Source organism: Opisthorchis viverrini (genome assembly GCF_000715545.1).
Source record: "Opisthorchis viverrini unplaced genomic scaffold opera_v5_38, whole genome shotgun sequence".
In the NCBI taxonomy this organism is placed as follows: domain Eukaryota; kingdom Metazoa; phylum Platyhelminthes; class Trematoda; order Opisthorchiida; family Opisthorchiidae; genus Opisthorchis; species Opisthorchis viverrini.
In genome coordinates, this window is record NW_008751695.1 from 2212764 (window position 1) to 2237594 (window position 24831).

The 24831-nt window shown below is 40.7% G+C and overlaps 1 protein-coding gene across 1 annotated transcript; it reads right to left on the reverse strand.

Moving 5' to 3' along the window:
• Positions 1 to 24831, reverse strand: T265_02947 (hypothetical protein; the record flags this gene model as incomplete). The annotated part of the gene is made up of 3 exons (XM_009167311.1): positions 1 to 236; positions 2840 to 2947; positions 23367 to 24831. The coding sequence occupies 3 exons, from the start codon at positions 24829 to 24831 to the stop codon at positions 1 to 3; spliced, it is 1809 nt and encodes a 602-aa protein (XP_009165575.1).

Genomic DNA, 24831 nt, shown 5'->3' on the forward strand with positions numbered 1-24831 from the left:
TCAGATGTTTGCTTCAAGTAACTCAACTCGATCTCTACTCGCTATGACGTTTTCCGATTTCAAGTTCCTGTCAGCATAGGCCCAGGGTTGCTCCTCGCCTGAGGCGAACAACAAATAGAAGACCACTGCACAAAATTGGCTCAATGCAGCCAAGCCAAGAGCCACCCTCCAGCCATTGTGAATCTCCAATCCAAATTTATGGACGACCACCGTTGCTATCAGAGTAGACAGGATACCTGAAAAAATATGGACAGATAATGGTGGGCTTGAAGCAACTGGTTTGAAACTCCATTCTTGCACTAAAATTCTGTCAAACAATAAGAATGGGAAATATGGTTAGCGTTTTTAGTGCGAAACGGCAGTTGATGGTAGCAAACCAACACATTTCAGTGAGTTTGCCATCCGAAAAAAATCTCTAGGGCGAGAAGCTGAGACAAATGTTTTAATATAATTTTATTGCCGTCCTGAAGGAGCTGATACTCTATCTGGGAGGTAATCAACTAAATTAAACTTTATGATAATATTTACTCGCCCAGCTCATGTTTGAAGAAAATCAACATTCTCTTAGTTGCCAACACAAGCTTTATTTTTTAAGTTAACTCGGGTGATGTAATTCCATATTCACCGAACTCTGGACTTCGAAGGGTAAAATACATTAAACATTCACGCGTTTGGAATTTTAAACATCACGTAGGTGTTGTATTTACGAGGCTATTCGAGCAGGGGAACTGAGACGTCTTCAGGTGTTCGACATCGTTGTCTACTTTATGATAATATTTACTCGCCCAGCTCATGTTTGAAGAAAATCAACATTCTCTTAGTTGCCAACACAAGCTTTATTTTTTAAGTTAACTCGGGTGATGTAATTCCATATTCACCGAACTCTGGACTTCGAAGGGTAAAATACATTAAACATTCACGCGTTTGGAATTTTAAACATCACGTAGGTGTTGTATTTACGAGGCTATTCGAGCAGGGGAACTGAGACGTCTTCAGGTGTTCGACAATCGTTGTCTCAGAACCGTAGCTCGTGTGGTTTGGTGTCGGCTAATCCGTAGTGCGGCAGTTAGAGAGTGCTTTTTCGGTTGTGCAACGGGTATTCCCATTAAAGATTGTGTTCAGCACAAGAAGCTGCGTTGGTTGGGGCATGTGTTGCGTATGCCGAACCATCGATTGCCGAAGGGAGTACTGTTTTCCATGCCCAATTCAGAGTGGCGTAAACAGAGAGGTCGTCAACCCCCGACTTTTCAGAGTATGAACGAGATCACGAAACGCTTAGGTTCTGTCGATGCTACTCGCCTTCCAGGATGGGGACCACGCGATCCTTACAGTGCTTGGTTGAAGACACTACGATATATGGCTTCCAACCGATTTCAGTGGCGTTCTTGTTGTCAGTTTCTATCCAGATCATCTGAGTGAATGTCTGGTGGTACAGGCACCTCGGAATAATTGTGGTGGGCTAGCACTAAGTGCCTTCCCCGTCCACCTTTACTCTTTTCTTTACAATAAGGTTTTCAAAATAATCATGGTTGTACGGTAGTGAAGCATCGGTGTTGAACACTGATGTCAGTCTGTTGATGACGATGATGATGTATTTACGAAATTTTTCCATAAATTCCACAAAAAACTGAATTATTTTATTAAACATACATCCTTGAACATGTTTTGCGATTGCCACAATGTAAACATCTGAGTCACTGCTTCCGACTGAGAGAGACAGTGACACAGAGTATAAAGTGTGGGTGAGTGTTTGGTGTACATACGTTTGAACATCCACCAACAGCGGACAATTTTTACCTCCTAATTTTAGCTCATCGCTGTTGAGCATGATATTGGCCATAACATTGGCATTTTCTTGGTTCCGCAAAAGCATTCTTGCTTTTTTTCTTTCCTTCCTGTCAGGTTGACTTGCGTCAGCTCAAAAATCTCTTCAAACTGTAATGAAGTGCTCCTCACCGGTAGTTGTTTAGTCAAAATTTAAAAGACAGAGAGGCTGAAGAGGATTTCTCAACACAGTGACCATGGCGACTAAATGTTTAATATTCCGGAAAACTTAAAATACCATTCTATTCAAACAAGCTGAAGCTATCTCAAAGTTGCGCACTATTACGTCTGGCACATGGAGAGGAATTGATACAAATTATGTATATTCTAAATGAATCTACTTCTATATCTCCCAAGACATGCTGAAAGTTTGATGTAAAGATGAATGGGAAAACCTGGTGGCCACAAGCAGTACTACTGTTTTAATCTCACGGAACAACCACATAGACATAACCATCACTATATTTTCAATAGAATTAATGTGACTATTCTATCAGTTGCATAGCATAATGAAAGTGCGGCAGCTAACGCAAGTACCGCATGCTTTTGTTTTAGCTTTGAGGGTCGACTTAACGTAAGGGTTCTTTTAAACAGGGACAGACAATATTAGCCAGTACCAGAGAGGAAGATAGGATAGAACAGCATTCTGTTGACTTGTTTTATGTGGTTTACTTTATATGACAAACAGTGCAACAGGACCGATGTCACAACACAGTGGTCACTGTGGCATGACAGCACGTGGTTGTGCGCATTCGATGGTTGTGCAGTTAAGGTACCCAGTCTTTTGGAAGAGAGATTGAAAAGTCCTCAGACAAAGTGGCTGAACCACAGGCACCACGCTGGAAAGCAGATAAAACCAGAATCATCCAAATTTATTCAAAACCTACTGCAAAATGCGGCACTGCAAAAGTTGTGGCAAATGATCAATCACATCATGACAGGTTTCGAAATCTTCCTAGCTTACATAGTGAGATACTGAATGCACAATACGACGACAGTCCACAGTTTAACTCACCCGTAAATGTGCTGACGCTGTTTGCGAATCCCATGACTAACCCGGAGAAATTCGGTGCCAAATCGATAACATTTACTGCATAACCAGCAACCGCCAGACCGGAAAAACCTGCGGACCAAGCGACAAAACCCGTTAACACCTGTCGGGCGTAATGTGCGTATTAATGATATTCATAAAGCCACTAAGTAAATTGAACACCTGACCACATGTGACCGTGTTCATTTTGTTCACAAAAGACAGAATTACTGTTTATTTTCGAGGAGTAGGTCTAGTTTTCCTGTGTTGCCCGTTTGATAAGACCTCGATAAGACCTCCAATTCACCCGAAGCATTGACCAATGTGTGTATTGAAAAAAAACAAGGCTTGTATTTAAATTTGAAACAGTATAAAACTAGGGCAGAACGGAAAACATTGACGCACGTCCTTGGTTGACCTCCTCAGGGGAATAAAACATTTCAGTGGAATAGCTTGTGATAGAAATTCACATCAAATCTGCGATAGACTAGATGGATACTGGATAGGTGGATACAAAGAAAAAATAAACCCATGATGCTAAATTATGTGTTATGCGATAATTTGGGTGTAATAGAAAATCTCAGGAGATGCGCTGACAAAAATCTCGTTTTACGAACTAATCATCAGCAGCCGTGTCTAAAAGCCTTACGCTCTTTGTAGTCTCAGCAACAAAATAGCCATTGTTTAAAATTGCTTAATGAATAATTTTCATGTTTATCTAAACTTTCAGAAATAAATGGTTAAACTAAAGCCAGAATACTAGCTTGATAGGCTAATGTCTATCTACAAAAAGTGCCGAACGTGCCTGCATACTGCACCAGATCAAATTCCATTATCCCTCCATCAAGGCAGACTAGAATAGCTTTTACATAGTTTGTGTGTGAAAGCTAGTAAGACCCATTAGTAGATTATCTGGCTTAATATGGCTGTCATGCATAACTCAGACAGCTGAATGGTCTGATACTTCCTTTTGAATTCAATTGTCCTATGAGCTACTTTGTTTTGAAGAATTGACTGTATTCAGAAAACGGGTGACGATTTGCGCAGGTTTGTTCTCTGTCTTCCGTCACGCATATCACTATTCACTCTGGTTTCTCGCTTCACACACAAACCAATAAGGTTGAAATTTATGAATAATTCCCGGTTGTTTACTCGATGATAACGCACGCATACACAACAAAATATCGACCAAGGTACTTCGGTACAAACAAATGAATACACTTATTCCAAATATGATCCAAATATCTATATGCGACTTGTCTTCACTCCACGAAAGCCGATAAGCTAGTCTGATTGATTTTTGCGCCACAATAAAGTTCTCCTCTAGTTGACATATGTATGCTTAAGGTAAAACGAATTTTCGACAGAAGTTTCGAAGACTGTGGTTCCTGTAATGGTACTAGAAGTAGTCTCATATCGGCAACATAGTGCACTGACTGAATGTGCATTCCGTTGGTATGGCACGCCAATACATCATCTGATGTTTGCTCTCATTTTATAATCGATTCAAGCAAAAGTACCGAACCAAACGAAATGCGAGTTCAGCAGAAGGACATTCATTCAAACAAATCTGCTGGAGGATTCTTATTCAGTTTAGCTGACACTGAATAAAATGAGATGGGAGTGAGGACAAATAATAAAGTCTGTTAAGAAGTGAAATTTTAGTAAATGTTTTGATCGTTTATGAAAAGCGGCAAAAAGTGAACTTTTTATGTTTGGAGTATTGATACACAAAAATTCCATAAAACCGTAGGATTGCGCACCAGCGGTAAACGGTAGAAAGAGGACGAAACGCCTGTACTGCGTTCCTTGAGGTAAACATAACAAAGTAGGATGAGAGGTAAGAATTAACTGGTGGGAAGGAGCCAACATTTTAGCTGCAACCAACAACGATAAATATTCAGACTCCTTGGAATAATATTTTTGATGGATCTTTTCAATGACAACTAAACGAGGGAATCTTATTGGAATGTCCGTAGAACATTTTTGAAATTCCACATTTTTGTTCACTACCCTCACTGGTGTCACGCAACTGAATAAACTCAATTTTCCATCGTCTTTGTTACTAGGGGCGTGCTGCTAGAATTTGTCTCCTAACTGGCCTATTATACCAATCAAGACGGAAATAAGTAATATGATAGGCTATTCAATTTGCCCGTCATTCTTCCATTCCCCATGCAACCCTCTTGTATAAAAAGCAAGTAATGAGGCTTGCTGTCTTTTAAAAATGCATTTCTATGCTTTTAAATCCTACTGTGACTACAACGCAAGCTATTTCGCAGTATTATTTAATACAATCATCATGCTGAAGTTAGACAAAGTAGAATTATTCAGTGTAGTTTACGTCCAAAAACTTGAAATTATGATTGGGTACAAATTATTACTTTTCCTACTTCGATTTTTTCACGTGTATCAGACGCCACATTTTGACTGAACCGGCAGGCATCCGTTTTTGAAGAGCTAGACAGAACACATCTACAAGGAATTGAAACGATCTGCAGCACAACCGGATATATTCGCTCTGCTTTATCCAGCCCGTGTGATCCTCAATCCAGCGTTTGTGTATCCGTTCCTAAAAAAGAATACGTGTGCGATGTCTATAAAGACCTTTCTTCCCAATAAACCTTCAGGTAGAATTACAACTCACATGTGCTTCGTTTTTTTCATCTTAGATTTCATCCTCAGCAGTGAGGCATGCGAACCATCTAGACAGAAGCAAACTCACAAGGCACAAGTAAAGCAATTTCTCCCCACTGGAAGTCTCCTAGGAATTAGAATGCCATTTCTGTAGAGCAAATTTCGATGGACGTTCAAAAATAAGTCTCCTTTAAGACAGCTTGTTAGAAACGGTTTCAAATGCTATGAGAAAGACTCAAGGAGAAATACGGTGAATCTCCAAAGATTCGAAGAATAAAATGACAGACAATGATCAGTGTTTGATTCCCACTCCTCTTAATTTAAAGAAGAGAACAATTTACTTATTTGTGTCACCTCTCACCCATAACACATATTAATATGTGGCACGCACCGGGTTGAAGGCTAAACACGAATGTCACTCCACTCACCTTTTGCAGTTTGGAAAACCCTCCGATGAAAGCATGTACCTGAAGCCACACGCCATTCCCTTGAATTCAGCTAACAGTTTTTTTCAAGAAAATACGCCACACTTGCTGGTCACTGGCCATGTCTCGCAATGCGGTGGCAAAACGTTTACAAGTTGATTACCGGGCTCCGTAAAAACTAATCAGCCGCTGGAAACTTACCCTCAGCTACCGACACAGCAGCTACCGACAGCTACCGACACAGCTAACGACACAGCTACCCACAGCAAATCCATGTGGAAGCATACTGCTGGTTATTGGTTTCCCTAAGCATAATTAAGTTCTACTGAGCACAACTTTAAAGGTAGAAAAGCATGGAAAGTTACTATAGTAACTGTCTTCAGTGTAGTATTCTTTGCCAATCGCTGAGTGTCCTGAAAATCAGCGGGATCAAAGTACTCAGACGAAGTAATGATGTAGGCTGTTGAAAATGTCAGTTCCACTCCAATATGCAGTCATGCATGTCCTCAGCTAATCGCTGTTCTTAATCTGTCCCTAGTCTCAGCTTCGCATAGAATTTCCCATTTATTTATCATGTTTTTTTCAAGGTTATAAACTATCCCAGCTTTTAGGAAATTAGGGTTATCATTTCCAGTTGGTTTACACCTGCGAAAAATCAGGTGACGTGATGATGTGCTGTGGAGAAAGGCCCTCACCTAAAGCCTGTCGATTGAAGCCCCAAGGGATGATTCCAGAAATGATGGCTTCGATTTGGGTAACTTGGAGAACTGTTCAACCTGCTATCTGTAAGAAGACACCAAGAAATCGGGGCGAACATAAAGTGGGGGCTGTCCACTGTAGAGTTAAATATACAAAATAAATAAAAGCAAACGTTTCTTCTAACGCATCCTTGAGGTAGCAGAATGGCGGCTGTTCGCTCAAATTGCAGGAGGTTACGTCAGGTCAGGCTTGAATGCGCGATTTCAACATGAACAAATGACACCGTATGAACACAAAATACTGGTGTTTGCACTACGTAACTCTACCAACTTAGTTCGAGTTCTATGAAACGTTCCATGCATTACCGGTACGTCACACGGTAGTTTTTTGCCGCAGACAGATTACTGAGCACCCGAATGCCTCCATATTCTGAGTCCGCTAGTACTGTTAACTCCATAAGTCATGCACAACCAATCTCTTCTGCATAGAACTTTGGTTTGCCGTTATTCATTCAGACTTCTGCAAGTGCGCTGCAAGTGAAAATCATAACTATCAAGTGCGATTTCTAAATCAAAGTTTCTTGCGTTCAAACACGAACCGGCTATGCACCAAACAGATAGGCACTACTTGACAAAAAACTACTCAAGGGACACTGAAAAATGACAAAATCTTAAGTAGTTTTATCGGTTCATAATCTCTAGTTAGGGGTCAAAATTATCCTAAATTAAGAAAATAAAATAGTTTGCAAATATAGTTTGTTTTAACAGGAGACACAACTGGGTCCCAGCCGAATATATTGGTTGTGGTATGCTCCATCTAAATGTTCGGCACAAATGCCTCATGTTCTGGTTTGAATAACATTCGAAATGTCATAGCACATCGTCTAAACAGAACGCACTGATCATAAGGTTGCTGGAAGCATTTCACCAACCCATAGCCGCTTTTGCCTTCTTGGGGTTTATCGGATAGCTGTAGTCTGGGAGTTTCCGTTAACTTTATGTTCCTCCTAAACCCAGACTGAACGGCGTTCACGACACATTCATCTGTAAACTAAGTTAGCCCTAACCTCTGAATTCTGCGTTGACGAGTACTGGAGAAGTTTGCCTACCTGATGAACCCCAATTTTGAGACCAGCTGTACGCTGTGGAAGAGGTTTCTGCAATTTTATGAGTAACTTCTCTCGTTAGGCTGATAATATATTGTGCCCATGCGATGTAAGCACCACTGAAGCCTCAATCAAAATATCCAGTGTGTCTCACGCTGAAAAAATCAATGACTCACATAACTAGGATTCCATCACACTCCGGTAAACCACTGTTAAATAAATATGAATTTTCTGCGGCTTAGTCCTTTGAGTTGTTGTATGATAGCTGATTTTTATGGTACGCATTCAGCTGACACATGCAGGCTCCACTATTGATCCTCAATAACTGTTGGGTCTTGGCAGAGGTAACAATAACGCCATGATGTAACTACCGAAAATAGTTCGCAGATGAATTCAGCTAAAGTATTAATATATGCAGTTTCCGGGTGAAAGAACAAGGATTTCATTGAGGAATGAAATATAAAGGAAGAAGTGATCCTGGTCGGTTCAAAGGCTGCTCAAAATTCAAGCAACTCAACGTACGACCGTTTCCATGAATCAATTGGCTCAGTTCTTCGCACGTTCCAGCAAGACTTTTTCGATAAACCAGCAGAGAAACCGCTGTATCCGGCTCTAAATACAGTTCGGTAACTTCTATACAGTGTTCTAGTAGCCTATCTAGGAAAGCACAGAACAAAAACAGAGATCTTAACTCAGTGCTATCATATCAGACCAAAAACTGAGTAGCTCTGCAGTGCACTCGATAATGAACACACTCTCCTTCGCCGAAGCCGCCATATAAACAAACTATTACATTACCGACTGTGCTACTGAATAACTGTTTGCAGATATACTGGCAGACTTCCAACAATCTTGTTGATCAGAAAAATACACTATCATTTCAGACGTTAGCTTAAAAGTTCTGGCATTCCCATCAGTCATCTTAGGGACCAGGAACCTTAAAAGCGGCTTTAGCGAACAGGGTCTGCATCTAACCCAGTCCACTCTTCGGATACTTTCTGACGACCTGAGATAAGCTCTCACCTGTACCTTGCATTCGCTTGTCGTTGCACACTGACCCATAGAATTCCAGCCTTCTTGGTTGACAGGGATAGCACCTGGAGCGGAGTGTGCGCAGACAGAGTTCATGTGAAATGATCTGAAGTCCCGAAACATTAGGCCAGTTTAACACCTCAGAATGCTTGACACTTGGTTTTCAGATGACTGGATGCTGTAGTCAAATTCCTTCACAATGGCAGCTGCGATTGACATGTGCGTATGAACCTGATCCATTTTCAATTCGTGAGAAGACCACCAGGCTGATGGACACTTGGTTTTCAGATGACTGGATGCTGCAGTCAAATTCCTTCACAATGGTAGCTGCAATTGACATGTGCGTATGAACCTGACCCATTTTCAATTCGTGAGAACACCACCAGGCTGATATCTACCACCCCGAACACACTGACGTGTTTTACACAGTCAAACGCTTGTTTTATCTCCAGTCATAAGCTTCCTTTGGTTATCCACATATTTGGATGTCCTATTATTTGGACACCAATTGGCTAACTAATGGCTATATTTTGCCTGAATTCATTGACAAGAACCACAACATTTGCGCACAGCAACTTACCATCCGAAATGGGGCGTTTGCAACCTGCTTATCAGAATTTTTTCCAATGACGCCTGATTCACGCGACTGAATAGGGCTTTTGGTCGGTTGCTGGTTTGCTCACTGAGGTAGGCAATTTTAACTGTAAACTTTCCACCAATATCATTAGTGTGTTGTTAGGGAGGATGTGGTGGTATTTCAGTGGTTGTGCGTTGAGCAGTGGTGCGTATGTGTTAGTGTGGTTGTCGTTTCACTGGGCTGACCTGTTATGATAGATAGATCTACGAACAGAAGTTTTACCGATGAAACGGTGGATACTACTGATGAGGCGTGCAACTAGTCTGTGGTCTTCCCAAAATTCCGCCCCACGTTTAATGGAAGGCTGGGTCTATTACGGAACTTGCGGATCTGCTTTGCAGTGTTCGCTAACAATTGCGTGATTATCCAATAAAATTCCAGAAGACGCGCGAAGATGTCCAGTTTAAAAAAACTATGTGCAAATGAGACGTTTACTTTCCTGTCCAATAGTTTGTAACAGCTTAACTGGTGTTTGCTAATAAATGATTTCGAGGCAAAGTGCTTCCTCTTTACGTCTGTTTTCTGCTGGTCTATGACAACGTGACCTTTCGGCTCGACGTTTTCTGCCCTTGCACAATGGTTAGTACCCGAGTCAGTTCCATACCAGAAGACTCCGGGTTCTAAGTTGCGACTCTTGGATCTGGTTTCAAGGAAGTTAGTGTTTCTTGAATAAATAATCACGCGGTTGGCTGCCCTCAAGTATTCTGAGGTGAAACTAGGTACTTGCACTTAGAAATGCAACAATCGTGTCTAGCTTTATTAGTTATTAGTTAATAATTCGTTATTTAATCTAGCGGTTGATTGGATTCATCTCGGAGTTCCATGCTGTTTTGCCAAATATTCCAGGTTGAACCAATGCCTTTTTTGTCTTCATACATGGAAAACAACGATAAATGATCATATCTTTAAATGACCACATTGTATTATTTTATTCGTGTGCACGCACTCACGCCAGTTTGATCAACAAAGGATTTGTTGCAATGAGTGAAGGTGGTGTTTCTCTGAGTTTTGTCAGGGTTTTTCGTTGGTTTTGAGAACAGTATCCATAAAGTAGGGCTTGATTTTTAGGGTAAAAAGATTATTTATTCAACTAATAGCCCAAATGTGAGCTCTTGAATTAAGGTGAAACTATCCATCTTTACGTTTATTGTTGAAGTGTTTAAAACTTTGGCGTGCTTTCATTGTTGGGTTATATCTCAAATAAACGGTTTTTTCTTCCCCAGCTCCTGGTGCTCAAATGTCTGACGTATTTTAAATAACTTGGAAATCCAGCGGTTTTGGGTGTATATCTAATGACTGCTGTTGAAGGTCAGCAAACACACAAGGGTTACCCTACTCCATCTGATTTACCAGCATTCTGTGCAATAACAAATACAAATATTTTTCGTAATGAGGAACAGAAATTGAGACCTGTGTTTCAGGAAGAATATTGTGCCCAGACAGAAAATATTGTAACCTCGGGACCTGATAATAAAATAAATGGTAACCCATTTTGGCGACCAAATTCGTGTATGTTATGCGCTAAGAACCGAATAAAAATTGGAATTACTATTAAAATCACTGTCAGCAACATCAGTACTCAAAAATGAACTTTGCGCAAGCAAAGAAGGACCACGTGGAATCCATCTCGGAATACCCAAAGCACGGACAACACCATTTCCACCATGCCATAACTAACAAGCAACTAGGCAAAGCTGACTTCGCTCGTGAACACTCACCGAGTGATAGAGAAAGAAGAACAGTGGCATACAATTCCGTCGGAGCGAATCCGAGTGCAATGAAAAATACCCCTTTGAGTCCGAATCCTAAACCAGCGAAAAGTTTCCTTATCGTTGTTTGTGAAAGACTTGTCCTGTTTCGTAGAAAGTCTGCAAAAACTCCACCTGCAAAGACAGAAATAGGTGAATAATTAGTTATGAAAGCGCTAAAATCAAAACGAATAAAACGATGGGAATATTCTTTAAATTCAAAAGTCTGATTGCGAAATTCAGGTGATATTCCTAGGAAGAAAACGACTTCCAGAAGAAACCGTGCATCTGCTGTTGAGTAGCATATCGTATCTGGCAAACCTCTGGATGTTTTTGTTCAAAACTTATCGATCATCTGGCAAATGACGAAACGGTCTTTTTCATTATTTAGACCTTTGAGATTTTATGGATCCAATTGGAGCCAATTGAAATCACGAGGAGACATGCCTCTAGCTTGCAACAAACGTCCTCATTTCCGCCCTTTCAGTGAAAAGTCGGACTCATGTAGTGTGCCTATCCATTAATAAGAAAAGTGGCATATCGTTTGTATTACTGGTAAGTAAGGCATTCATGGCCCAGTTCTATCGTTCTGCCAACTCACGATTTTCGTTTCGTGTCCAAGCAACTATGAATCCAGCAGGAGGAATTGATCCCCTTCTGTCAACTGGTGACTCAACGTGCATAGGACAAGATCTAGTCACCACGCTATGTGATGTCATTTCGAAGTTTAATACCCATCAGGTTAGCGAAAGAACTTGTGTTGAAAGTGACAAGCTTCAGCTTGAATTGACAACATCTCCCGAGCTACTCGAAATCATCTGCTTAGGGAAACCATGCTTAGCGGCCAGATTAAAACACAGCCCGCTCTATGTACCAATGAGCAAGGCCTAATGGCTGGAGTCATGTTTATTACTTCTAGGACTGGAGCCGCTTGAAATCTGGGAATCGTACTATTATATTTTATGTCACAACAGCATCAGGACTCTGATAGCCCATGATCCATGTAAAATCCCTCACCAATGAGATCGCTGTGGTCAGTAGCAGGCCACACTACTTCAGAACCATCGTTTGCCCCAAGTAAACAAAACTTCAGTAGACAACAGAAGAACAGGTATTCGTCCCATAATCCTTAGTGTAAAGTAAAAAGCATGGCCAATATAAGCAACTCAGCGGCATTTAATGAATAAGTCTTCCCTTTGAAACTCTAGAGCAATCGAAGGTTTGAGTTCATCATTCACAAACATGATTTTGCTTGGAAATCAAATTGAATACTGGAGGCCAGTTAAAGGATTCCATAAAATAATCGACCCAAATGTCCAGTTCCTGGGATCTATGCGATATAAGCATGCGATTTTTGTCAATAGTTCCATAAAAATTAGCATTGCACTGTCTTGGACAATCTTGCTTCTCCTAATAATTCTATTTTTTGGATCAACTCAGCTTCTGAGAGGCATACATCGTTACTTTCTGTCGGCCAATGTCCGCTGATATCTATCGGAGACCAGTGAAGCTTGACCGTATCATTGTATTTCACACGTCCGACAAATTTTGTCAAACATATTCTGCGAGTAGAGGCCTATGCGTTTTGCATAGTTGTGAAAACGGCGTTCCAGAGGAGATTAAGTTGTTTTCAGGAGCAATTTAATAACTCTTTCAGAAAACGGTTTTTACATTTCTATATCTCCCAATAATCAATACTGATTTTAATGAACAATTCGTGTACCGATAAGCTCATAATTGTGGCGACTTACATTGCTAACTGTCGATGGGATTGTGTTACATTTGTGTTCTGCTACGGATCCATTGTTAATGATGTTCCTTGGTTATGTTGTTGACTTGAATATGTGATTTAGTGGTGTACTCGACTGTCTGTTCGTCTATATACTCAGTGCCTACATTGTCCGATTCGGTAGGTTAACCTTATCTGGCCTCGTCGGTAAACACGACAAAAACCACAACAGATGAAATGATATATGAGCTCTTAGCACCCTTCAATAAGCCAGAAAAGCAGTAAAATAGATGTCCATGAGAGCGGTGAAACGTGTTCTTGTTCAGTGAAGGAGAAATACTAAGCAGAAATAAGCAGAAATAAGTCAATCCCGTCAAATGATACTGTTTTCCTTTGTATTGTTTGTGCATGGGTTCATGCTCAAGTTCTGGGGAACGAATTACACAGGAATTCACTCAGAAACACATTTTTTGACCCGTTTGCCCAAACGATACTAGCCCATCTAAATGATTGGATCTGCTCATTTTTAACTCAGATGAATGTGATGAGGTATTGTCTTCACAACGGCATTGTGACTTTGGACAAATAGCGAAGAAAAAAACTTTTCACGCCCTTACGTATATAAAGACAAAAATATGCCTCGTCTCTCATTTTGCCTGTTAATGACAGCCAAATGCTCTGTGTGTCAGGATTTTAAGACAAGACATGACTCTCGTGACCACGAGATACGTGTGTCTTCCGGTAATAGCGGCGCAACCCAAAAGATTGAATAATGACGTAATGAGATTTTGTAGAAAGATGAACGTGTGACTGTGACTGTGACTACTTGAACGAGTAGATTGACCAAGGCAACCAAGAAGAATGCATCTAACTGTTGAAGCAGCAGTCCCAAACCACATGTATTTAGGCATTTCAGTGTTTTACGTGAACTGAGATACTAAATCAGCGCTGAAGACAAGGAGAGAGCCATTAGTCACATCGGTTAAGAGGATGCCCGCAATGCACTGTCAGTTTGGCCGAGATTGGCAATAGACTCATACTCTTCAGTATTAGACTGCTTCAATTGGTTTGACTCTAAGCGTACGGAGCACGTGACTTATCTGCGGGAAAATTCGCAGCAACGTACAACTGGTCGCTGACCAGTTTCCACTGCCACAATGCGCCATACCTTGAATTCAGCATTAAAGAAGATGGAAAACGGTAAGGAATCTGCCATAAAGTCCGCAGTACGTTATCGCATCGATGGGTTTCTTGGATTTGTAAAGTAATTTGATCAAAACGATACCTCACTGTCTTTTGAATGTCTATTATACATCCATTAAGCTCATATGAATCCAGTTCACTTGCACTTACTAAACAGGGAAACCATAATAAATGCAAGTGGTGGAAGTTGCTTTCTCTGTTGTAAAGGACAAATAACTGACGTAAAGAAGCAGTAAGGTACACGTAGTTTGTTTTGTTCTGGCTGGAATATATAGATAGAGCCCAGCCGGCCAGCTCCAATGTGATTCACGGCAATGCTATTCTGGGTAAGGTTTTGAATACTACATTTTAGCTAGCAGTATGGAATAAGTGACTAGTCACGCGTGTAAGCATTTATGCTATCCAAAATTCTGCGCACGGACAAATTGATACATGTTTCAATGTTTCTATTAACGGCTGCTGACGTGAATATCTGGAATCCGTTTCGCCAACGTCATCCTAAAAATATTTTCAAATGACTCGCAGGCGTCCCCGTGCCTCTAATTTGCTGCCGATTAAGTGAGGCTGTCAAAAACATTTGGAAATTCAAAAAATGCTAATTTTAAAAGTGCTCGCTCTCCTACACTTTTGTGAACCGAATTTCCTGACCAAGGAATTATCTGTCCAAGCGATTTATAAATCTTTATAGCTGAAAGCGGATAAAGATCCTTAGATAGTTTACTGTAACCTAAGCAAATATCCTCATAAAAGAATCGACACTATCACATCCTCTATTCAGGAATGTTGCATCAACCATCTGCGTTTGAATCCATTTATCATGAACAGCATAGTCTACATTAGTACACTTAAAACTCAATAGTTTAGATAACTCGGATTCCCCCGGGAGAAAGCTTATTTGTAGTTTTGGATCCAGTAATGCCGGAAGGTTTGTGAGCGTTCCGCTAAATGTCATGGATTAATTTTCGAATAAATTTGGTAATAGAGAGACCCGACTGAGTTTCACCAAACTGCCCGTCTAAAATATTTTTGAACTAAGTGTGCAGCGCAAAGTTATTGGCACGTTCTCAAAACAGAGCATGAAGAATCCTCGTTAATCTACTCTCTTTAACATGGGATGGGACTAAAAATAGGTTTTTAAATTTTGTGGGAGAACAAATATATTGCGGTCCTTGATTTAACATAAATGCTCGTGAATACGCCAACAGAAGTTCGAACGTAACACGACAGATGTATTCGACCCAGTGGTTCAACCCTACCATTGGTGCTCCACTCCAAAAACTAGACACCTCAAGTTTGGTCGCAACTTGGCACAAAACTAGACACAGTTAAAGTTTGAGTCACATTACTCGGAAACTAAAAAAGAGAGAGACAATGCATATTTCCCCGATAGGCTGGACAAACTTTGGCTGCAGACTTCAAAACATTTCTCACCAACGTCAACTCCATTTGGCCTTATTCTCCTTAAGAACCACACTGAGTTGCATTCCTTGACTGACCTACCAGCTACGTCCTTCGGTCTCACTAAGCTCTGGATTAATTATAAAACCACTCACTTCCACAAACCAAACTCTTCGTAAGACGACCATATGCTTTATGCTTTCATCTCGCTAATGTTGTGTCGCTAGCTGGAAATCTCATTGTTATTCATAGAAACGGATACTGTTGGGCAGCCGAAGGTGTATCAGTACTTGTCCTAATTCTGCAGTACGTGACTTTCTCAAACTCTGCAAGTATACTTGTAGACAGTATACACAAAAAACTTGAAAAAGACCTTTTGCACACTAGCACAAGGTGCCTTTAGAAGATCTGCTTCTTCAATATAAATACCATGAATAAAGTAAAACTAGGGATATCGACTAAATCAGAAAAGGTATCATTACCATTTGGGAATTATCGTTCTCAAGAATACCCACAATTAATAGCCTGTTTCTAAGCGCGTCCATTTGATGACGCATATTGTTGTAGCTTGTAAGCCTTCCGAAAGTCTGGCAAATTGTATATTCAATGTACATTTTAGCCCCAAAAATTTAAATGGGACTCGGGGAAACCCATTAACTTTATTTCAAACAGGAAAGTTCACAAACAGGAGAGTGCCTAGCTTCATCTTGAGCTGTCAACTACATAACTGTGTCTAAAACCGCCACTGAAATATAAGCGTTATGATTCTGTAAACGCATGATATTGGGTAACTGGCAGCACAATGCAACAGCAAGGGTGTTCTATGATTAAGTCACTAATTTATGGATCCCGTGTTTTGTTCAGGTTACAGTATTATGTAACAATCTCCGGCCATGGCACGTACATTCTTAGTATCCACCTATAGGTAAATTTTGGTAAGTTTTAGTTGTAAATTACGCCGAACAGATTCTACTCATGTCTAGAAATATCGCAGTAGACCTCTATTCTTTATTAAATTTTTGCCCGAGATATGTACAATTTTATATGTGCATTCTCAAAAACAGAAAATGATCATGATGAACATGAGAGTGTATCTAAATTTATCCAGATTATTGAGATGTAGCAAGGACAGTTTTCTGTACCATGTCAGATAACATCATCACGAGTAAGCATCTCGTTTTCAGAATGTGAGCACTTTCCTGGACTAATTTTCACATACGGCAGATTCGGCCACTGTGCTATAACATAAGTGTGGGAAAGTTTTTCACATAATAAAAGGGGAAAGATGTTTGAAAGAAAGTTTAGAGGCCATCTGGTCTCCAAAATCAACTACCACTTATCCAAAGCACCATAATCCAAAACAAGTAGAGGAGGTCGGGTTCTCCGGATACAAAATGTGAAACTGAATATTCCATAGTTGACTGTGATCCACTCTGTGAGACATCCGCAGATTCCAATGTCACCTTATTTTTTCCTTTCCCCTCCACCTCTGAAGCGATTCGTCTGCGCAGTCGGCGAAATTCCATTGTATTTCAGGATTCTGGTCTAGTGCCTGCAGTGGGTGCCAAACTTTGTGAAACTAGGACATCAGGTTGTTGTTAACAACTTCTCAAATTCCCTCCCGCCCTCAAGTAGTGTAAACGGAAAGGAACCACTTTGCGTGCTTCGTTTGATTACTCTAGGTTTTACTCCAAATATTTTTATATGGCTGAAAAATTTGACCTATTATGCTGTCAAATGACTGACAGCTTCGTAGTGCTTTATCACTACGAATCGAATACCACGCAAAGATTTCCGCAGCACTTCAAGCTTTGAATGTTCTACTTTGTGAAAGCTTAAAATTTTGGCGAAAATACAACCTGAATCATGACGCGAGCTAAGAAAACAAAATATTTATTAAAATCACTATGGTAGAACAGCACAAACTATGCTCTTCAGTGGACAGTGGCTTTTGGAGCCTTCTCCGATACCAAAGGTGTTTCTTGTGCAGCTGAAAACCCTCACTTAAGGTGCTTCATCCAATGAAAGTCTTAGCAACTGAAAGTCGCTTGCTGTTCTATCTAGATACCTCTGGAACTTTTCAGTTCATCATTTTAGTTCCAACTAATAATCATTTTGCAATATATTTTGTGCGACAACTACTTCTAAGCGGCGCCAAAATAAGCTTTATAACTATTTATCAGAATCAGTAAAATTCCATTGCTATATCCAGTGTAGACATGGAGAGATATATCCTAAAATTTCCCATAGTGGTATTTGGGAGTTAGAATGTGTCTATAAGATACATCTCGACACCCAAACAGAAAACTAGTAAACTTGATACCCGACTCTTAAGAAATCTGCGTTTCGTCTAAAATAAACTCACTTGATCTAACCTTTCAGCAAGATACTTCGCTACCTAATTAACTGGGCCTGGTGCTTAGAAAGCACCTGACTGAATTGTATCAGCTGTGCGCTAACAAGAAACTTGTCATACTTTGTCCAGACATTTAACCAAAAATTAAACCGGTGAATAGTTTTAGGAAACCATCAGCTCAAAATCACGTGGTGGAGGATGAATTAGGACATGAATCCCCATTGAGACCATATGCAGCAGCCCATGGTCTCGTGGAATACATGGCACAGGATTGCATGCTCTGCCTAAACTGAACGTAGGCACCCTTAGCACACTTTCGACTCGAGTAATCAGCATTTACTTAGAAGAGGAGCAGCATAATTTCTTAAAGCTTCTTAATAGCTGTGTGTAATCCAGATTTACTTTGAAAAACAAAAACCAAGCTGTAACGGGCACTATTCGGGACTAAAAAGATTGCGGCAAATTCCGCGCTAAACAGGAAAGTAGCTTTGGCCAGCAAACTGACATTATACATTGACATATTCGGTTTTGTATGACTGATTCAGCATACCTAATCGTGCTCAACAAGCAGAGCAAGCCCATCAGCACTTGATCGCGCTACACTTTACAAGTAAAATTTTTATTAGAAACAAACAAGACTGTAAAGTTGTACTCCCCTGAAAGTGGAATATAAAGTCAGCCGGTCTTCCTATAAGCCGAACTTTATATCAGATTAAACACACACGGGAAGGAATGTATGATACCATGATGGCTACTCGCGGGCCTTATGAATAAGTTACGATTTTCTTCCGACCCAAAGAAAAACGAGTTGTCCTACTGGGGTTCGGATAAGTAGTGCGGCATCTCGGTACCACTTCAGGCTTAGTGCATCCAAAAGAAATGTTCTGCAGTAAGCGTAAACCGGTAATAAAAAACGTCCCAAAACAAATGCTCATTTTCCGAAAGAAATGGTCCAGAATAGCTTCACTTTAATAAGAACAAAGGTATGGAAACCCGAACGAAGTGTCTCTACCCCTCTGAAGATTGAGCGCATATAAGATACGTTTTTTCAAATTGGAAATCCTAATTTTCCTGTGAACTATTGCTCCGTTAGCTACTGGTCGAGAGATTCTGATTTCTGGTCACACTGGAACTCGCAAATCCGCCAGTCTAAAGATTACGCCTTGGGTGTGCAGTCCTGAAACTGGCATCATGGTAGTAGGCTCGTCAAAGCTGCTGGTGTGACTTACCACCTGGTTGAACATATTTAGGCGAGCATAGTGACACTATTTTTTCCTTCTTTGAAACCAGACGGCTGCGTGAGTTATATCACTTCTGGTTATCTTTCCTGCTCTATTAACCAATCTAGTAAAGACTCCACTTTATAATCGTGTGAATATAATTCTCACCTCAGCTTGTATCACTGCATAGTATCATTGCTTGTTAGAAAGCTTGTCCTCTTAGCCTGCTGCGAAATAATTCGTTTGTCTAATTCGAGTTGCAATAGTGACAGCGTCAAGGTGTAAGCAAAAGAATCATGTTACACGGATTTTGGTTCCTAAATATATATGGGTTAGTATGGCGCACCAGTCATAGTATTTACGTCCTGCCCACCGAACGTGTACCACTAGATCTCATTTGTAGTTGTATCTAATGCTTTTAGTGTCCAAGAGCCCTACCATATTAAGTCTGCTCTTTTTTCTCCCGTCATACTGACAGCTTCCCTGTGTCGTAAAATGAGATCTGAATGAAAAAAAGATGTTCCTTTCAAATTTTGTTTGTACGGAAGACGGTAGTTGATCTCAATACAGAACTGAACACTATGCTAAACGCAAACGAACTTAACATGGTTCTTCGAATCATTGCATCCTACCCCTCTCTCCCCGTTTTCTCCAACGTCGTTACTCAAGGGTTCTCCATACAATCTCTTGTGGAAAAGGGAACGAATAAATTCAGTCACGTTTGAGAAGGACTATTTTGCCATCAGTAGGCAACGCACAGTTCTGAATATACACAGCATTCAGTCTCCCCGCTACTTTCGTCCTAATTAAATCCTTTAGGAAGTGGTTGCCTAACACTTCAATCATCCGGCACCCACTCTCCCAAAACTCCCACTTCTCCGGGCACATCGGGCTATTCTCGGTCAATATAACCTGATGGTGCTCTACACCACAGAATAGTTTATCAAAGACCCTGTTCGCTTCCATTCGTTTCCACCGAGGACATAGAGCACGAAAAGTGCGTGGTTTTAGAAGTCTGCACAAGTAAAGGGTTGAGATGTTCTTGGTTACAAATTGTTGAACTACAAACCAGATGTTGGGGTTTGTTCGAGTTACCAACTGAACGTGAGGGCAATATGAGAGCCTAGCGAAATATACTCATTTCCAAACAAATTTAGTTTTGCGAGAGACTCATCTAGAACCCAGCTGAATCTCCCGTTTATAATTTTTTTCTAAGAAACTGAATGTGCTGCACAAGGCCGCTTCATGTTTCGGTTGGTACAATGTTCGAGATATCGCGATATATGTATAGATGTAATATACTACTTTCGATTTCTCCTCCCCGTCCCATTGCGATACGGATTACAGTACCTTTCAGGAAGAAGCCACCAGCAAATTAACCAGTCTCAAAAAATATAGATAGGATGAATGATGAAATCCTGGATTAGGCACAAACTGACAGCTTTTGTCGGGTGAAAGTATTTATGTAGTTGCATTCCGGTATGTTTGGATCGATCTAGTAGACAAAATCTATCGGTTTTCGTGTGATCTCCTGGATGTAGGTGCCTTCATGCTATATTTTTACAAGGACCTGAGTCGCGAAAAATCAGGCTTACAAAACGCATGCTTCAAAGATTTCATAGACAAAAATGTATGTTGAAAATGAAACAGTACGTTCCGAGTGTGGAAATTTGGGAACAGTTTCCTCCTTCAGAGGGCTACGTAGATGGATGCATGCTGTGAGGATCGGGTTATCCATAGAACAAAACGGTATTTTTGATCTTGTTCAGTTTTGATGGTCGCTTTTCTTCAATGTAAGACCAAGTATAAACATGACGATGTCAAGACAACACAAACAACCGAAAAACCCGGGCCAATGTACCTCTCACATGCTAGTGGATGAGCAGCCCAAATGCATCGCTGGGATACTGATAAGCGTGGTGGACAACTAGAGTCCAGATAAATCATCTTCCACTATACAGATGGTGGTCCATTTTGAATGTAACTGCATAAACGAGTTTTCTCGAATTTATGTAGATCTCGCCGTGGAATTTTTAGGTCCTAACATTTCCAACTTACAAGTACCCTCAGTCAAAATGAGGAAAACAAAACAACTTGAGTTGTGTCCAAGTGGTGTGGATAATTATGGAAAACAAAAAAAAATGTCGGCTAAAAGTTGCTCTGCGTATCGTCGCAGAATCCGTAGAAATGACTTCCGTAAAGCAGTTGTTTTAACGGTCCACTATATTGGTGTTGCTATCCTGCTAAAGATGTTTAAGACACCACAGATGGTGAATTGAACGTCTCTAGTGCCCTCCCTACTCACGAGTGCATACCAATGGGTATTTTGTGAAGTCTTTACAAATCCTTTGAATAATAAGTCACTTGCAGTTTTACAAGTGTGATGGCAGCACGTTTATCTCACCTGACAGATGTCTGTTGTACGAACATTTGATTAGTTTGTTTCGTTTCAGCAGTCAACACATTGAAAAGCAAGCAAATGATGCATTCTAAATGCACCTTTTGTCAATTGCCATCTCGCACGTAATATGTCATCGCTTTTTGGGTCACACATTACCATCAAATACGCCTAATTTCATGCAACCCTGGAGTCTGCCCGTCTAAGGTTAAGTTAAAATTAAACGTATTCAAGCGAAGTTGCTCGTGTAAGTTACTTTAGGGGGAAAAAATCAACATTTTCACGCAGATGAAATCCGTCAAGAATCTCGCAATAGCCGGAAGTCAAAATCATTCAGTTCGATGTTTGGTTTTTAGTATTCTCCGTCATTAGTGCGTGGCAGTAGACAGCAGGGTGCCACACGCGTAAATCCCATTAGTATAAGATATTCGTCACTGGAAGTGCTGACAATATAGGGAATCACTCATTCGCTGATTTCGTCTAGATTTCCTAGACGCGTATTACTCGAAATCCGCCTGAAACTCAGTAGTGGATTTCATCTGGGGGACAAAGCTTAGTTAGTGAAATCTTTATGATGGAAGCCCAGATACCGTTCCGGAAAACGGTAGCTAAAAATCTATCTAAACAGTAGAGCGGACGGTTTGAACTTTATGCCCTTCACTATCCGTTGTTATTTGCAAAGTTAAATTTCACTTCACTAACCTACCTAAGAGGTTGCACTTAAGTCTGCATTATCAAAGCTTTTGCAAAAATGTGGTCCTGATTTATCATTGTAATTTCACTACTGTTGTTGTCACCATTATTAATCTCGTGTGCGGCCAGTGCAACACCACTGCTTCAAAAAACAACTTCATTCACGTTATGACAGTCATATAATGGACTTTACGGACGAATTAATTACAACTAAAATGTCACCCATAAGACTTTGCCTAGATTTTGCATCTAATTATACACCGCCTACCGCACTCAAAAGTGAGTACACGCTTAGCCTACCAGAACCAACACCGGTTCCAAAAACCGTGAAAAATTTCCCCGTAGGTTGCAGGTCATGCTGTCAACACCGCGAATACAATCAAGTGGCTTTGAATCACTCATGTTGTTTCCACTGGTAAAACATTCGAAAAATGACGTAATACTGGCAATAAACGTTTGCTCAGTATATTGGCATCCCCTGTCTGCTTTAAGATGAATTCACATATGCACCAACCACTAAGGCAAAAAGCGCAGGACAGTGTATGCATCAAAGTAAATTCTCTATGGTTAGTGGTAGCCACGAACCGGTCTTGGTTGGCTGTATTTTAACAGGAACAAAGCGTTCTCACTGGTGTTTATGTTTTTAGTAACTGATTTGTATAAAATTAACATAGAAACAACCACTCACTCAGCACTAAACATGAAAAATCCCAGCCCAAATTCCTATTTGATCCGCCCTACTTATCAACTCCACTTATCAGAACCCGTGGACTTCACATCGAAACGCTTTAAAATAAAAACTGTAGACCCAAAATAAACATTTCCTTTAAGTGAATTTTGTTTTTTTGATTCGTAAAACGAAGAAGTACAATCAACAGGTGTAAATTAGTTAAAATACCTTGCATCATGCTAGATCGCGTGGATGTTAGACTTGCCTAGATTACCCGGACTAAAAAACTTTAATATCACTGTTCTTCTGAAGTTGGTAATGGACGCAGCAGGTGGCAAACTTTTGTCCGCCGAATTTAAAACCAATAACAATGAAATTCTGCGCCTGTACTTGATATGGTATTGGGAGCCATCCACAACCCAACGTGTTTTTTACTGAGGTCAGGCGTGAATAGAAATTAGTCACTAACTCCCTATGAATGATAATTAGCCTGAGGGTCCTTTGTGTGTATGGTGGGTAAGAACATAGTAGCAAATTACAGTGGAACACTTTGATAACTTACCGATTGGCACAAATATTGATCTTGATAAGAAAGGGAATGATAATAGGAATATCGTTTTTCCCACATCCACATGGTAGATTTGTTGATAGAAAGATTGCATGCAAACGGATGAAATCTGGAATGTCCAGTCATCTGCTGCGTATGTCACGAATATAGCAAATATTGGCCTGGACCGAAAGATGGCCTGCCAAGGTATGTTGGTTTGTCTTGTGCTATTCAGTACTCTACTGGATATGTTTGAATGCAAATAAGCGCGCTCCCTTTTTCCCAGTTTTTCATCTCTTGCTGGCTTCTCGTCGATTAATCTCCACCAGAATATACACCAAATTAAACCCAGGTTTGCATAAATGTAGAATACAACACCCCACCCCCATTTCTTCTCGATTTCAGCACACACTGGTAGGCCAATTAGCGGTCCGAGGGAGACGCCAATTACGGCAACACAAACGAGGGTGGATCTCTCGGCTTCTGGAGCCCAGAATCGAAGCACTCCAAACACAGCCGGTATTAGACATCCTTCGGCCAATCCCTGCAATATTCTCAGCAAAACCACCATGATGAACTTCGCGTTCACATTGCTTCCAATGGTCTCGACTAAAGGCAAAAATAAATTCATTCCACAAGTCATTGCTACAGAGCAGCCAAGTAAAAATGACGAATCATGATTCACTGTCAAATACCCTCCAATAGGGCTAGTAATCAGGTAAGCAAAAAAGACTGCATTCTCAACAATATCGTTCTTAATTGTCGTTGTCCAGGGCATTTGACGATGTTCAGATGGTTTGAAAATTAACGACGCTGGCTGACGTTTAGGCGAGTTACTCAATCCCGCCACAATATGTAATCCATCCTGGTTATGCAGTGACTCATCAGAGTGTGATGGGGCAACTTTTACGGAGGAGTCCGGCAAGCGGAAGCGTGTAAGACTAGTAGGTTCATTTCCAAACAATTCCTTTTCAACTAGATCACCGTCAAAGTGGGTTAATGGCACGTTCACAGAGTTGGTGTTGTTCAAATTTGTAATAATCCCCAGCATTTCTGATCGCATTCCGATAACGATGGTCAAACAGGCACAACATAGGAATGCAATCACATAACGCTTACGTCCTGGACCACAAAAGCATGTATCTGGCTCTTTTGTCTGCACTGTGCGCTGGGAGGTCGGTGGGATAGAATCCCTACCAAGTAAAGGAGTTTGTACAGGAAGGACCGCCTGGCCATTGAGTAAGCACCCGGGTGGTAAGTGTTCACTCAACGAGTAAACCTTGCCTCTTGTTTGTGTTCCATTAATTCCAAAATTTCGATCATGTCCACTCAAACTACCGGTCGAATTTGAATGAGAGGCATTAGGGGAGTCGCATTCAAACGCACTAAGGAAACTGGCGCGCCCTGTTGTATCCTCACAAATACAGTTATTACGGTCGACCACGTCGACCTCCAAAGGTCGAAAAGGGGCATCATTCAT